General features: G+C 32.7%; 1 protein-coding gene across 2 annotated transcripts; it reads left to right on the forward strand.

Annotated features, from left to right (window-relative positions):
- The first annotated feature begins 1349 nt into the window (after window positions 1-1349).
- On the forward strand, window positions 1350-7288 carry LOC115235743 (importin-4-like). 2 transcript variants are annotated; one of them, XM_029807690.1, is made up of 15 exons: window positions 1350-1403; window positions 1768-1854; window positions 1933-2040; window positions 2369-2521; window positions 2666-2851; window positions 2924-3221; window positions 3303-3457; window positions 3757-4354; window positions 4438-4673; window positions 4751-4950; window positions 5033-5373; window positions 5453-5628; window positions 5708-5919; window positions 6285-6595; window positions 6811-7288. In XM_029807690.1, exons 1-15 carry the CDS (start codon window positions 1350-1352, stop codon window positions 6933-6935), a joined length of 3240 nt encoding a protein of 1079 aa, XP_029663550.1. In that variant the 3' UTR covers window positions 6936-7288. The 2 variants fall into 2 exon arrangements, with proteins under 2 accessions (XP_029663550.1, XP_029663551.1); XM_029807691.1 differs by lacking the exons at window positions 1350-1403; window positions 1768-1854; window positions 1933-2040 and having other exon boundaries at window positions 2382-2521; window positions 2670-2851.
- The last annotated feature ends 7915 nt before the right edge of the window (window positions 7289-15203 follow it).

The following is a 15203-nucleotide window of genomic DNA, read 5'->3' on the forward strand; positions in this document are numbered from 1 at the left end:
ATATAATGTAATATATAATATAATATAGTAATAATATATAATTTAAATATTATATAAGCAATAAAAAATTGTGCTATGTTCGTCAAATTATAAAGCAAAGGGGAAAAGTTTTTATTATCAGTAGGTAAAACGAAATCTCGCTCTCTATATTAGAGAAAGCATCAACCAAATACTATTTGAAAGCCACTCTGTCGTGTTTGGAGGCTGGGGATAATTGAAAAGGATACATATATGGCCGATTGTTGGTAATATGCAATAATACGGCAATATAAATCGGCTTAGATACAACATACGAAATACAAATTGTTCATTATATTGAATAATCATGCAATATTATTTAATATAAAAAAGATATTGTAATTAATCGATTAAAAATTAATTAGTTAATTGAGAAAGTATTACTTTAAAATAAGGAAATAAGAAGAAATAAGTAGTTTCAAATTTAGGATTTAAAGATTTAGTCATATTGCAAATATTAAATTTTAATTTTACATTCTATTATGTATAGCTAAATTTCTCAGCTGTATATTACAAACGCGATTATACTAAAGTTATTTATTAGATTACTAAAGTATCAAGTCTGTTCAATGCACAATTCTTTTTTTCCACGTACTCGGTACGATACATATATATAGTTATTGTATATATATATAGTATATATAGTACATAAGTTTAATTTTCGTTGCAATTAATAGAAAAATCTTACTCGTATACGTACCAATTATCGTATTCTCATCGTTACGGATGAATGCAGTGGTTATTTTCGCGCGCGTCCACAGCTTCTAAATCGTAGATCAACGAAATGTTAGCGCTTTTTCCATCACCGCTTCTTCAATCACGAGAATTCGCGTCGTCGACGATGCAAATCTCGGAATACACCGCACTCGCGTTACAAATTACATTTTGAATCGCACAATTAGGATCACAAAAGGAGCAAAGATTTCTTCGTCCCGATTCGACTCTGATTATTCAAACGCTTCAAAGCATTTGTGACGTCAAATGCATAACCGTTGTTTAGACGATGAGACGCATGCGCCGAAACGTCGTCACTGTGTTCGAAAATGCTACTCATGAGGTACTGTAGTATTGAATTGACCAATCAGGACAAAGAAATCTTTGCTCCTTTTATACAATACTAATTGGTCAATTAAACGCTACTTTACCCTAGATAATTTTCGAACGCACCCTTACCGACGTCACCAACAGGTCCCAAGTCCCAAGTTCCAACCTCCCAACCATAATGTTCTGAAAGTCTATATTGGTCTGAATGGCGGCGGTGAATAATAGCCGGGTTAATCCTCGTACGCGTGTACTGTCAAGTGAATTTTTCTCTTTACTACAATAAAAAGATGGAGCGCTTATTATTGAATCTGCTCGTGTCTGATAATGCCATTATACAACAGGTTTGTAAATCTTTATTCGCTTGCAAGGATTTGTCAAATCGGTCGGATGTAGTAATAATGAAAACACGTGTTTCGTTCCGTTTGAATTGCTTTTAAACAAAATATGAATTAAAAGATTATATCCAATATTCGTTTAATTTTCTCTCTCGGTTGTATGTGCAGAATTCTCTTCTCGATCTGATTGCACTATTCGCAAAATAATTTCTACACACTTGTACACTCATATTATTATTTTAGTGTATTATAATTATTAATTATTATTATTTATGTGTATATGTGCAATTAGACTCAAAGTGTTTCTTATAATAATAATTGCCTATTGTCATTTTACTAATCCAAAATAATATTTTATATTTTATTTCAGGCAACTGTGGAACTTAAAAAAGTTCTTCAGAATTCAGACAATATACCAACTTTGTGCCAACTTATAGTGACCTCGGCGAATCCAGAGGTTTGTTTTTAGACAGAATTAAATTGATTTTCGTATACTCTTCTTTCAATAAATATGTGATAGAAAATATATATTTAGGTAAGGCAATATGCAGCTCTTATTCTTAGAAGACGATATACTAAAGGAAAGAATTGGATAAAATTATCTGAACCTATACGTAGCGAAGTTAAAAAAATTATTTTACAGGTGAGAAATTTATTTATTTATTTATTATATATTATATCTTAATGGTTTAAATCATAAATTTTTATATCATTAATAAGATTATTTAAAAATATTTTAATATTTCTAGGTATACATATTTCTTAGATATTTTAAATTATTTCATAAATTTGTATTGCTTTTTGACAATACAACATGAATTTTAGTTAAAATATAAATTCTATACAATTTTATTTGCTGTTATATGATACGAAGCAAAGATATTAAAGAGAATTCAAGATCATAATTTAACATTTCTAATTATATAATTATTTCAATTCTTTCTTAATATATCTACTATATTTTTTTTCAGGCTTTAGGAAACGAATCAGTAAAGTCTGTTAGAACTAGTATAGCTCAGTTAGTAGGTGTCATTGTTAAGCATGAATTACCTACCAATAGTTGGCCAGAAGTTATACATTACGTACAACAATTAGTCATTAGTGAAAATATGGAAATTAAAGAGGTAAGTAAAATATCAATTTTTATCAAAATGATATAAAGTATATGATATAAAAAAAGTATATTTTAATAAAGGTTTATAAACTATTTTAATTTGGTATTTCAAAAGTTTGCCAATTATTTTATGATATCAAAAATTTTTTTCTAGCTAGGCCTCCATACTTTATCGATTATGACAGAAGTTACACCAGATGCCTACACTTCACATGCTAGATCTTTGGCGCTGCTTCTTGCTCAGACATTGAATAGTCTTCAGAATTTGGGACAGCCAGTTGCTGTTTTTGTTTTGAATACAATGCGACATCTTATTCCTGTAGTTAAACACGATGAAGTTGTTAGTATTATGTGATAAATTGTTATTTCGAATCTTGATGCAAAATATTGAAGAAAATATGTTCAATTTCAGATTATAAATACTTATGTTAATATGATGCCTCGTGTAATGGCCACAATTCAGGCTTTAACTGAAGCGTATCACGAAGACATGGCTGTTCAAAGCTTTGAATTGCTGGACGAATTGTGTGAGAATGTGATTGCTGTGATAACACCTCATGTCAAATCTCTTGTCAATATGTGCCTTGCAATCATCGCTAATGAATCTTTAGATTATCTCATAAAAGTTAGAGCAATTAGTTTTATTGGCTGGCTAGCGAGGATAAAGAAAAAGGCTCTTGTAAAGCATAAATTAGTGGAACCGATCGTCGGTAAGTGATCTTAATATTTGTATTAATATGTTTGTTTAGCGCGCGTTGACAAGGACGTTTAATTATTTATTTTGTTTACAGATATGTTATTCGTAGTTATGAAGACTCGGCCAGATAATGATAGTGATGATGATTATATAAATACAGAAAGCGAGAATACTGTTTTAACGAGTAGTACTCAGACCTTAGACTTACTCGCGTTGCACTTGCCACCAGAGAAATTACTTCCACATTTGGTAAGTTTCAAAGTAGTTTATTAATATTATTATAACATCAGAAATTTTTATAATTATGTGTTTGATAATATATACACGTTATTCTTAATTTCTTTTAAAATAGTATAAATAAAATTATTGCTTTGAAAATTATAATTTGTAAAATTATGTTATATAGCATTTTGATGTCATGCAACTCTATTAACATTGATTGGATATTTTTTAAATGCATTTCTCATTCATAAATTATTGATGCGATTATTTTGTGTTTATTATATTCATGAAATCAAATCTAAGATAAAGAGACATTAATCTTACAGTTACGACATATCGAACCCGGATTTCAAAGCACAGACATATACATGAAGAAGGCGTCGTATGTAGCAATAGCTGTATTAGCGGAAGGTTGTGCCGAATATATTCGTTCAAACTATCTTGAGTTCTTCCTACGATGTATCTGTCAAGGAATTACCGATTCCTCACCTACAGTGCGCAACGCCGCGCTTTACGCCTTAGGACAATTTTCCGAACACTTGCAACCAGAGATTTCGCAATACTCGTCCGAACTGTTACCTGTATTATTCGAATATCTAAATCAGGTCTGTTTGTATATTAAACAAGAGAAAAAAGAACCGCATGCGATCGGCCGTATGTTTTATGCTCTTGAGATGTTCTGCGAGAATTTGCACGAAAGCATCCTGCCATATTTACCCAAGCTCATGGAGAGGCTACTCAATATCTTGAACGCGGATACGTCGGCGAACGTGAAAGAATTCACTCTAAGTGCCGTAGGTGCCGCCGCCTGTGCCAGCAAGGAGCATATGCTACCGTATTTTGAAACAATCATCAACATTCTTAATGATTATCTTACCGCAGAAGCGACTACAGAGAACATGTGTCTTAAAGTTCAAGCAGTTGGTTAGTAAACAAAATGATTAATTATTTAATTAATTTTTTGATAATTATTCAATAAAATTATATTTATATATTCGTTATTTCAGATACTCTCGGAGTAATTGCTAGATCGATAGGTGAAAAACACTTTGCGCCATTAGCGGAAACCTTCCTCAATCTTGGAATAAAATTGCTAAGAAGTACAGACGATCCAGACGTGCGGAAATCTCTTTATGGATTGTTCGCCGCTATTAGCACAGTAGTGAAGAAGGACATGGCTATAGTGTTACCAGAACTTGTCGAATATATGATAATGAGTATAACGAGTTCAGATGGAATTTTGGTGAATATTGCGAGAATCATGATATTCGAGAACATTAAGATGAAAATTATACGATGCAATTAATATTATTGTTGCAGATGCACTTCAAAGATGAGGCTAATGCGCTTGCAGTTTACGATGATCTCAGCGAAACTGAAAATGAAGAAGAAGAAGACATTGACCACACCGATAACGAAGACGATGATGAGGATGTAGAAGGTTATAGCGTTGAAAATTCTTATATGGAAGAGAAAGAGGAAAGTGTAATGGCCTTGAGAGAAATCGCCGAATACACAGAGTAAGTCTTTCAGTTTTCAAAAGCTTTAGTTAGTAATTGGATAATTAGTTATACTTAACGAGAATATTGTTACATTTTACAGAGAGGCGTTCATGCCGTATCTCGAAAGATGTTTTGAGGAGATTTTTAAATTGATCAATTACCCTCAAGAAGACATACGTAAAGCGAGCATAGAGGCTTTGTTACAATTCTGTCTTAATTTCTCGAAAATCAATACCGATGAAGGCAGAAAAGCTTTGTTGAAAGCTCTTTCCATGTTTATCCCAAAATTGTCGGAACTGATAAGATTAGATGAAGAAACGCCGGTCGCCATTTGCGGTTTAGAAGCATATATGAAACTTTTAAAAGAAATCAAATCAGATGTTATCTTTGGTGTAGGTCATAAAGAAGCTATAGTAAATTGCGTAGTTGATGTGCTAACAGGTATTTACAATCTATATTTCTATATATATATTATGTTTTGATAAATCGGATGTATCTTGAATTACAACGTTTATTGCAGGCAGGACAGCATGTCAAGACGAAGAGGAAGTCGAGGGCGCTGATATTGAAGCAGAACAAGATGAATTATTAGTAGAATGTGCGGGAACTACATTATCTAGTTTAGGAAGAGTGATTCCGCCAGAAGACTTTGCGCTCTACTTTCAGACTGCGTTGCCTCTTCTCCTAAAAAGACTGGTATTATTATTGATTTCTCTGCCTGCACTTCTTCGAAAATTCGCAATTTCAATGTTTCAGCTGAGCCAAATGTTTTCAGAAAATGGACAATTCCGAGGCACAGAGATCTTTTGCTGTTGGTACAATCGCAGAATGTTTCCCAGGACTGAAGCACATGACAGCTATGTTTATCCAGCAATTACTTTCGACTCTTCTACAAACTGGAACCCAAGATCCCTGTGGTGAAGTTCGTAGTAATTGCTTCTTTGGAATTGGAGAACTGGTTTTTTATGGGAAAGAAACAGTTTACCCGTATCCTTTGTAGCTAATATTTAATAGTAATTGAGTATATAATGTTATATATTTTTAAGTTTGAAAATCATTTGATATTATTATTTGATATTTAACAATATTTTCTTATATTGAAAATTCGAGTGTAGTATTTTGAAATTGACAAGAAGTATCAGAAGAATTATTAAACTTTTCTTTCTTTTCTATAATTAAAATCTCAAAAACATTACAGAACACATAAATTATTATTCTACACAATTTTATTATATATATATAGAATAAAATACGATTCAAAAATTTTTATAATTATTACATAGCATATTTTTATGGAATTAATTAGACAAATATAATTTTGTTATTGGTATTTCTTAACAATTATTATACAGACATTATCCTCAGATTTTAGCAACTCTGTCATGTGCAATTGCAAAAGAAACAGATGCGGCCGCACGTGATAACGTGGTTGGAGCGATTGCACGGCTTATTATCACAAATTATTCAAATTTACCTCTCGAGCAAGTATTTCCAGTTTTTGTTCAACAGTTACCTTTAAAAGCAGATTTTCAGGAGCATAAAGCTGTATTTAGAAGTATTCTTACATTGTATCAAGCCGGACTCGCTATCCTACAATCTCATATCCGTACATTGTTGAAAGTTGCAGTTGTTATATTACACGAAGACAAAGCTATGGACGATGGTAAGTTTATACAACAATAATAAACATTTTAAAAATATTTTTAAAAGATCTATGGAGGCGCTTTTATCTTTTTCAACTTGTATCTCTAAAAAGATCACACAAAATATAGTACGAAAATAATGCACTTCCCCATGTAATTTTTAAAAAATTATTTAGTTTATCGAACATCGAACACACAAATCGCTTCTTTATTGAATTATAATATTTCTTCACAGAAACACGAAATCTTACCATGGAATTCATCAAATCTGCTCAACGAGATTTTGTGGACGACTGGAATGCAGTCTTCACCGAATTGCCTCCAGGAGCTGTCGCAAAAATTCAACGCATGTTTTCTTAATTTAAAGGATTAATTATGCAATTTAAAATTGTGTAAGTTAATTTAAGTATCGATTTACAATGACTTCATCGCATCTCATTTTATATCGTCATTTTTTCTTTGCAATTCGGATTCTATTGCGAAGTAATATATAATAAACTAGATACGAAACGGTAATAAATAATAAATGCAATTGATTAAATACATGTTTCTATTTATTTTATAGATAAATATTTATTATTTTTTTCTGTTTCTTTTTTGTTTATTATAATTTCTATTTTGTTTCAATAAAAAATTTTTTTGGCTTTATATACACAGTTTTAGCCTGTTTTGTGACTCTGATTCAATAAATGAAATAATTTATGTTATCTTAATTAGTATGTAATTTGTTATTTTTATAATAGGAAATACATCAAAATAGTCTTCAGATTATAAATAGGTAGAATAGAAACTTGTATGTAGCAATATGAGAGAAATTCTAAATCTCTGAGATTCGAGAAAATATTTGAATTTGGGCTTACAAGTCATAAAAATATGTCAATAAATTTCTTGAATCTTTGATGGACTTATTGGATTTACAATATATAGAAAAAAAACTATATATAGATAGATAAAACTTAAACTCATTTTTTATTTTTTGATAATTGTATAAATAAAAAAATCGGTTAACATGCACAAAAGCGCAAATTCGTTTAAAAGAATATGAACAAAAAGTCCTTCTAATTGAAAATTGAATGGATATACACGTTTCAACTGATAGGCATTAATGCTAATGAACGGATTATCATCTTTGCGTCGTATCTTTTTTCTTTTTGTTAGTAAACAAAAGTCTAACGTATCACATGTAGACATTGAAAATAAATGTGTACTATGTGACTAATAAAAGCCTTTTATCATATGCTTTTTATAAAAGCTATGAATTTTTTTCCCGCGCTTATATCTTTAAAACGCATTTTAAGATAATAGATTTTATACGCTATGTTCAATCTAAAAATAAACCGTGTTTTTTTTACAAAATTATTAAAATTATTTTCTTTTATTAATTAATTCTCATTTGTTTTAAATAAATAGCTTTTTCTAGGTAAATGAATAGCATTTTCTAAATAAATAAATATTATATATATGTATTATTTATTTCTATACTATTAATCGCTTTGCGAAAATAATGTTTTATAGACAACCCTCTCTTTCTCTCTATATAATCGGTACATTCGAGTGCATTAAAGCGCACAACGCGTGAAAAAGATAAAATAAAATTCCTAATGGGCATCACAGGATTTCCGTACGGCGGTTGATATCAAGCATGATATCTATCGTCGTTTTATCAAAAGGCAGTAGATAACTCTACGGCCAATCGACTTCTTAAAAGCCCCTCATTAAATACTGGTCGCAACTTCTGAGTAACATGTTCACTCGAGTCGAACGATACGGTTCGCGCTTTTTTGTGACACGTCGCGAAAATTGTTGGAACTTACGATAAGCTGCTAATAAAGACAGCCAAATGTGCGTTTATGTGCTGTGGTTTTTTGTTTCTCTGCATCATTTACATCGCGTCTAACGTAGATTGCGATAGTGGTCGCTCTATAGATCTTCTAAAAGCAATAGTTGACAGCAAATGAGTTTTTCCATGTTTTTCACGTTCGATAAGAAATGTCGAATATCAGTGACAAGTATCTCATTAAATAAGCTTTCATTGAATCACCTGCAAATAAATATATAATTACGAATCCAACTCATCATCAAGTCAAGAATCGTATGCAGGATGTTCTAAAAAAGGTGTGTCCATATATGTGTGCGTGCAGTGTTTTATATGTGTATGAATATCCGAAATTAGACAGAATCAACATTAGCTTAGATTTCTATATATTATAACAATTTTGGATATCTTGAGAGAGTCTCGACGCTTTAAATATTTTGTTTTTTAAAAGATTTAATTGACTATATCTTTTTCAAATTAAATGCGATAATAATCTTTAATTGCTCGTGGTATAACTATATGTTATACTTGACATTTTATCTAATGTTTTTATACATATAATTTGTTTTAGCTATTGATCATTTCACAAGCCACATATATAAAAACCATTAGACGCAAATAAAATTTTGCGTGCAATGAATAAAATATAAAAAGAAAAAGATTTGGTAATGTTTTAAATAATTTTGGAAAAATTTTGTACACACACACGGTAGATTTCTCTTACAAAATTGAATATACATACATGTACACGTGTATATAAATATATATATATATATATCGTGCCAAAAGGCAATCTGATTATATATTATTATACTTATCGCGCTCGTATATATGTAAAATCTATGTCATTGTCAGGCTCTTTTAATTAACACTAGATAATTGAGGTCAACCTAGCTTCTTTCTACATGAAAAATCGCACGGCTGTGAAAATTGACATCAAAAGTGTAAAATCTTCACGTGGCATCCAGCAACGGTTTCGTTTGACGATTTCGTTATTAACATTATTCCCTACATGATAAATTCACGCACACCTCGAAATCTATCGCCCGATCAAGTATGGTATTTTACGCATGAATGAAAATTAATGCCCAGCAGCCTATTCTTCAGATAAAGATCTTGCAAACATTTGTCAACCTTTATTCGTAATACGTATTTAAAGCAATTAAGAAATCGTTTCTTCGAATGTCCATGTTATTTGACAGATATTTTGAATATTTTTCTCAAGGATCTAATCTCGATGTTCAATATAAAGATTTTTGATTTTCAATTTTTATAAATATATTATTATAGAATATTTCTTATTTCTCAACGTTTGATTAAAACAATGAAATTTTTTAACAATATAATATTCTTGCGGTTATGATTACTTTAATAAATCAATAATTTACGATTGATAAAAGTATCATCTATTTATTTTAGCATTTTGGATTTTTAAAAATTAGAGAAAAATTGTGATTTAATGAAATTATGTATCACAATTATGTATAACGCCTATAATAAATTAACATTGTAAAAACAATCGATTGTGATGCTCTATGTTTTCAAAATCTCGCGATCATTGCACAATAGCTCTCTCTGAACAATCGCGATCGCGGACGAATTTCCGCGCGCAACGACCTTTCGACCTTCCGAACGAGACGGCGCGGCGGAAGTCGTAAAAAAGTATCATTGAATCTGATTGAAACTTCGATAGAGAGTGCAATATTGTTGCGTGCGTGCCGAGACGTGATGCCGGCGCGAGAGACCTTGGGGCCTCCACCATGACTCGAATCGAAAAAGAACCGTGGGTGTACGACCCGCTCATCGTCGCACCTGCTGAGCTTGCTACGGCGATATCGGCGGTGGAAAGTGGTCTCTCTCGTCGAACGAAAGTAGTTTATTGCGGGAAACACGCCGATGAGTTTTCGTGCGCGCCTCCGAATAACGTGTATTACCTGCTGAAAGAATCGTCGTGTATATCACGATCTATCGGTGAATCGAAAATCGTTAGCTGGCTGACTTTTCATACTGAATTGGAGGAAGAATCGATTAATAGGTAGATATTGAGAAAAGCGAAGTTTAATTGTCGACGCCAAAAGAAAATCGATTTATTGACAATTGCATTTGCGATGATAAATTAAAAATTAATTGCTTAGAATATAGTTGTTTCACTAATCGAAATATGCAGGCTAATCTGCGATTTTAATTTTTGTAATGAATCCTCTAACGAATTCAAAGTCGAGAATTTCTTAACAAGAATGTCATGAAAGAAGTCATTATTTATCGTAATTTTTCAATTTTTATTATATGTGTGTGAATCACTTGATAGAAATGTATTAAATTTATTGAGTAGCGACAAGCTATAATTATTTTCTGAAATGCAAATAAACTGTTTTTTTAATTTTTTATTGTCAATCGAAGATTAATTGTTAAGTTTCTTTGATTGACAGTAAAAATGAGTTAGAAAACGCTTATTTTTGCATCACAGAAAGTAATTGTAATTTGTCACTCGACAAAGTTAATGCTCATCTATCAAGCGCTTAATTAAGCATCTATCATGTACGTGACACTAATGAGTGTGCTTTTGGTGATTAATTCAGTAAACCTTTCAATCAAAATAAATCAATAAATAATAGGCTTGTAGACGCTCGACATGTAGCTCGGAATTCAATTGAATCATCCGCCGTGATAATCGATTGATAATTTTAATATTTATTTCTACCGTTTCGCCGCCGACGAAACGACCCATTAAACACGTCCTTTTTCGAACAGACAGTAATCGTTCGCTAATCGTTTAAATTCTTAAATACCGATACTCGATTTGGCCGATCCGGAAGGAATAAAAACAGCAGGATGTAATTAACAGAACTCGAAAGTTACCGTCTCTGACGTCTGAAGCGCGATCGCCAAAAAAGATTACACATATATACGTATCATTACATAAACCAAGCATTATTACACACAGCTATTAACATTAAATTGGACATTACATTCCAAAAACTAACCAAGGCCTATCTCCTTATTATGTTAGCATTTAACAGCCGATCTCTCTGACTTACCAAAATCACACACGCATTGTTGTACGATTATTAAGATCACTATATGTCTATATCAATACTATATCAATACTAGCTATATCATTGCTCAAGACTCTATTATTATTATTGTTTATCGGCCGATCTTGACAATCACGGTTCGCGTATAGACCATATAGACCGTAAATCCTTTACGATATGAGCTATCGTGTGATTATTTTTGAAGACATGTTACGCTACAACGTCGGTAGTAAAAGATGCACCGAGCGTGAATACACTGGAGAAAGTGCCGTCGCATGGACAATGAAAAGGTTCGTGGTGACCAGCGAAAAATGTTTCACCGCAGTGTGGCATAACTGGAAATGAAAATATTTCCTTGACTCCATTGTAGATTTCACTTCTTCCATTCGTCTACAATTTACTAACTGTAAACTACGTTAGAAGCGTGCCTTGTTGCATTATCATAATAAAATGATGTAATTTGATTAATATGTAATATACGATTAAGTAGCAAAGATACATCTAAAACATAATTTAACATCTTGTTAAATATGGCATCTCTCGATACTTACACGATATCAATCAATTATTATAATAATTTGCAGTTTGAAATCATGTAAAATTTTCTATTAAAATAATTCTTAATTAAAAAAATTATGTTGGAACATAATAAAATGAAACATTTATTAACGTGGTAATAAGCGAAAGATAATATTTTACGAAATATTCTGGGAAGAAGAGATGGTAAACATAGCACGCAATTTATTTTTAATCCCTAATAGCGTTCTCGGTATAAAGTGCTTCGTAATTCTGCAAAAGCCGTGCATGTGTTATCGGCTGGCAAAAATATCTACCTATTTTTCGATCAATTTCGGCTATCTCTCGAAGCTTTTATAAAGGCGAACAGAAAAGCCGCATACGAGATTCATAAAAATAAATGCGAGAGAATTCCTATCGAACGCTTTCATGAATTGCTTGATAACTCAATTCAGACGATGTCTGGAGAAAGGATGTACAAACAAAAATACTATTTAAAAAAAGGATATTTTAAATGCTTGTTATCCTATTATATACAAAATATATCTTGTTTAAAAAATAAATAATTAGAACGTGCACATTAAAAGATAGCTATGATCGATATTTCTCGACGCAGAGGGAATTTTACGATGACTCTAATAAGAAATGCAAATCTTCTCTGGAATGCCAGCGAGCGGATGTTTCTAACTACGTTATTATCGAGATATTTGTTGGTATTGTTCTTTCAGATGTCCGTGTGAACTCTTCGAAAAAGTGTTTAGAATTATATTTCATTATACCTGCTTTCATATTTACCTGCTACGAGAATCTCAATTTTCCTGACAACGAAGAAACAAACTGTTTCCTCGATCTTCTCTATCTGTCTTATCGTTTTATCATTCACAATCGATGCCATGCTGTGCACCAGGTAGAGTTTGCAGGTATAAAAAACCAGGAGTGTGCATTATAGTTAATTGAAACGAAAGGGAGACGGAAAGAGAGAGGGAAAGAAAGAAAGAGATAAAAAGATACACGAGGTAATAAAGTCAGAGGGAGTGTTTCGAGTGGCCCATTTCCCTTATCACGATAAAGCTTCGGTTTGACTTGGCGCGACCATCACGGACAACCGGCACAGGTAGTGCATGGGGTGATTCACTTTTCGATTGCCATTCATGCGATCAGTCTTCTCGCGGATCTGCCGCCGCGATGAGTACAACAGCCGCGAATTCGCTGTCGCCGTTATCGCCGTTGTCATCGTCCTATAATTGTCATCGAGGGATGATTTGAAATTGGCACGTGGGACCACAGCGGAACGAAGATGGACGTGGAATTGGTGACCCGAGCGTCGCTGAGCTCTCTGCAAAATGACGATGGCCGTATTGTCTCCCCCAACAGCTTCGACGAATGGACGTGGTCTAGCCTGAGGGTAAGTAATTGATTAATCATCTGTTTATACTGGTGAAAAAATGTGTTTAAAAAACACACGCATGCGAACATGCATGTATGATTTTTTTGCAAACACGTCTGGAACATATTTAGCTATGCATTTTTTCCAAAGTTATAAATATTTCAATTTTTATATATTTTAATTTTTTTATTAGAGAACAGCATATATATTTCAATTTTGAATTGAAAATCCGAATTATTAAAATTCTGTCTTTTATATTAATTAAAAATATATAAAATATTTTTGCTGCATTCAATATTGAATTCAATCTTTCGCATTAACATCAACGAGTACAATTACACAAAACATAGTTTCGATCAAGAAAATGAAATCCGCCCGATAAGGTCGCGCGAAGAAAATAAGATTACAGGAAAATTTTTAGCAAAAAATTACTATCAGGAGAGAATGATTCGCTAAACAGAGAAAAAGAAAGAATAAAAAATAGAAAAAAAAATAATTCTTCGAAAGTGCAGTTTATCGACAGTTCTGCGATCAATTTATCTGTATGACCGAAGGATGTATGACATCTCACGTTCCATGTTCGCGAACGCAAACTCGAAGAGATTTATGCAGAGCCGAAAGAAGTTTTTCTATCTGTCTTTTTTTCTCACTTTTACACACAAAAATGCAGCTACAGCCTACTCTCTCCTGCATCATGTTCGATTTCAAGTTATTTACCGTGTTATCGGCGCGCGTATCAGCAGCAGCATCCGATAAAGTTTATTTTAGAAAAAGCGATTCAATCATCGACGCGTCGTCCTTCGTTCTAATCCATTCAACGCTGGCATGCAGATTATTTGTCACAAACTTGTCACAGACAAGTCAAGTCGGAATTTCACACATTTCTCTCTTCATTCTGCTATCGATATAAAAAATTCGAGAAAGAAACGTAAAGCAATATCTTATTTCTATTTTGATAAATATTTATCCTTATTGGAACGCTCTTTATTCTTAATTCGTTACGAATTCTCTTAGAATCGTTTCAAAAATCATGTCGTTCGATTTATAGTAAATCATTCCGAATCGCATAAATTTTTGCACGACCTTGCGTTATTCTAAACTAGAGGGAAAATTTTCTCATTTCTCGATCCAGTTTATTTCAGTTCGATTCTCTAGTCGTACTGATAAATCAATACTCGATAGAGCTTACGAGGGCATTGATTAAAAAGTGTCTAACACAATTAATGCTTTCAATACTACTAGAAAATATTTTTACATTTTATCTAATATAATTATTGTTGAATATAACAGTCACTTATGAATCGATGCTATTGTCATAATCCGAATATTTCGAAGGATAAGAAAGATAAGAAAAATGACGGACAATACTGAGAGATATACAGGACGAGAATCGAGTAAAAAGAAATGAGAGAGAGAGACAGAAAGAACGAAAGGAGACCTGCTGTATGAATTTGAGATTGAAGATCAATATTCAGCGAGACAAGAGAGAGAGAGAGAGAGAGAAAGCGAGATTCGCCAAGCTGCGAACGGCAACGAGCGGACAAAACGCACGCGCGAGACGAAAGTACGGAAGCACGTTTCCCCCCGATTGTTGCTGCTGCTGCCGGCTGCAAGTGGAGGTGCTTTTAAGCGCACCTTGGCTAATTGCACTTTAGACGGACGTAATTTTTCGGCGGGTGTGGTCGTATCGCGAAAAGTCACACTTTGGCTCGGGTCATAGTGTAAATTTCGGCCAGTGATACGTGAGTATCCGCCAGCGAAAGCAAAGACGTTCTACCTTTTCGTGGACCTACGTTCCGATATGTTGTGCGTACGCATTATCTGAATACCGTTGATCACCAGGATAATGATACATTTTATGTGCGGTTGATGAT

The sequence above is a fragment of the Formica exsecta genome, unplaced genomic scaffold, assembly GCF_003651465.1.
Source record: "Formica exsecta isolate Colony F162 unplaced genomic scaffold, ASM365146v1 scaffold233, whole genome shotgun sequence".
NCBI classification, from domain to species: domain Eukaryota; kingdom Metazoa; phylum Arthropoda; class Insecta; order Hymenoptera; family Formicidae; genus Formica; species Formica exsecta.

What these genes read in the sequence shown, in the direction of transcription:
- LOC115235743 (XM_029807690.1), top strand. Translation starts at nt 1,350, where the DNA reads ATGGAGCGCTTATTATTGAATCTGCTCGTGTCTGATAATGCCATTATA. An exon ending in ATAATGCCATTATACAACAG is followed by an intron (nt 1,404 to 1,767) that starts GTTTGTAAATCT and finishes ATTTTATTTCAG; the next exon opens with GCAACTGTGGAACTTAAAAA. An exon ending in CGAGTTCAGATGGAATTTTG is followed by an intron (nt 4,674 to 4,750) that starts GTGAATATTGCG and finishes TTATTGTTGCAG; the next exon opens with ATGCACTTCAAAGATGAGGC.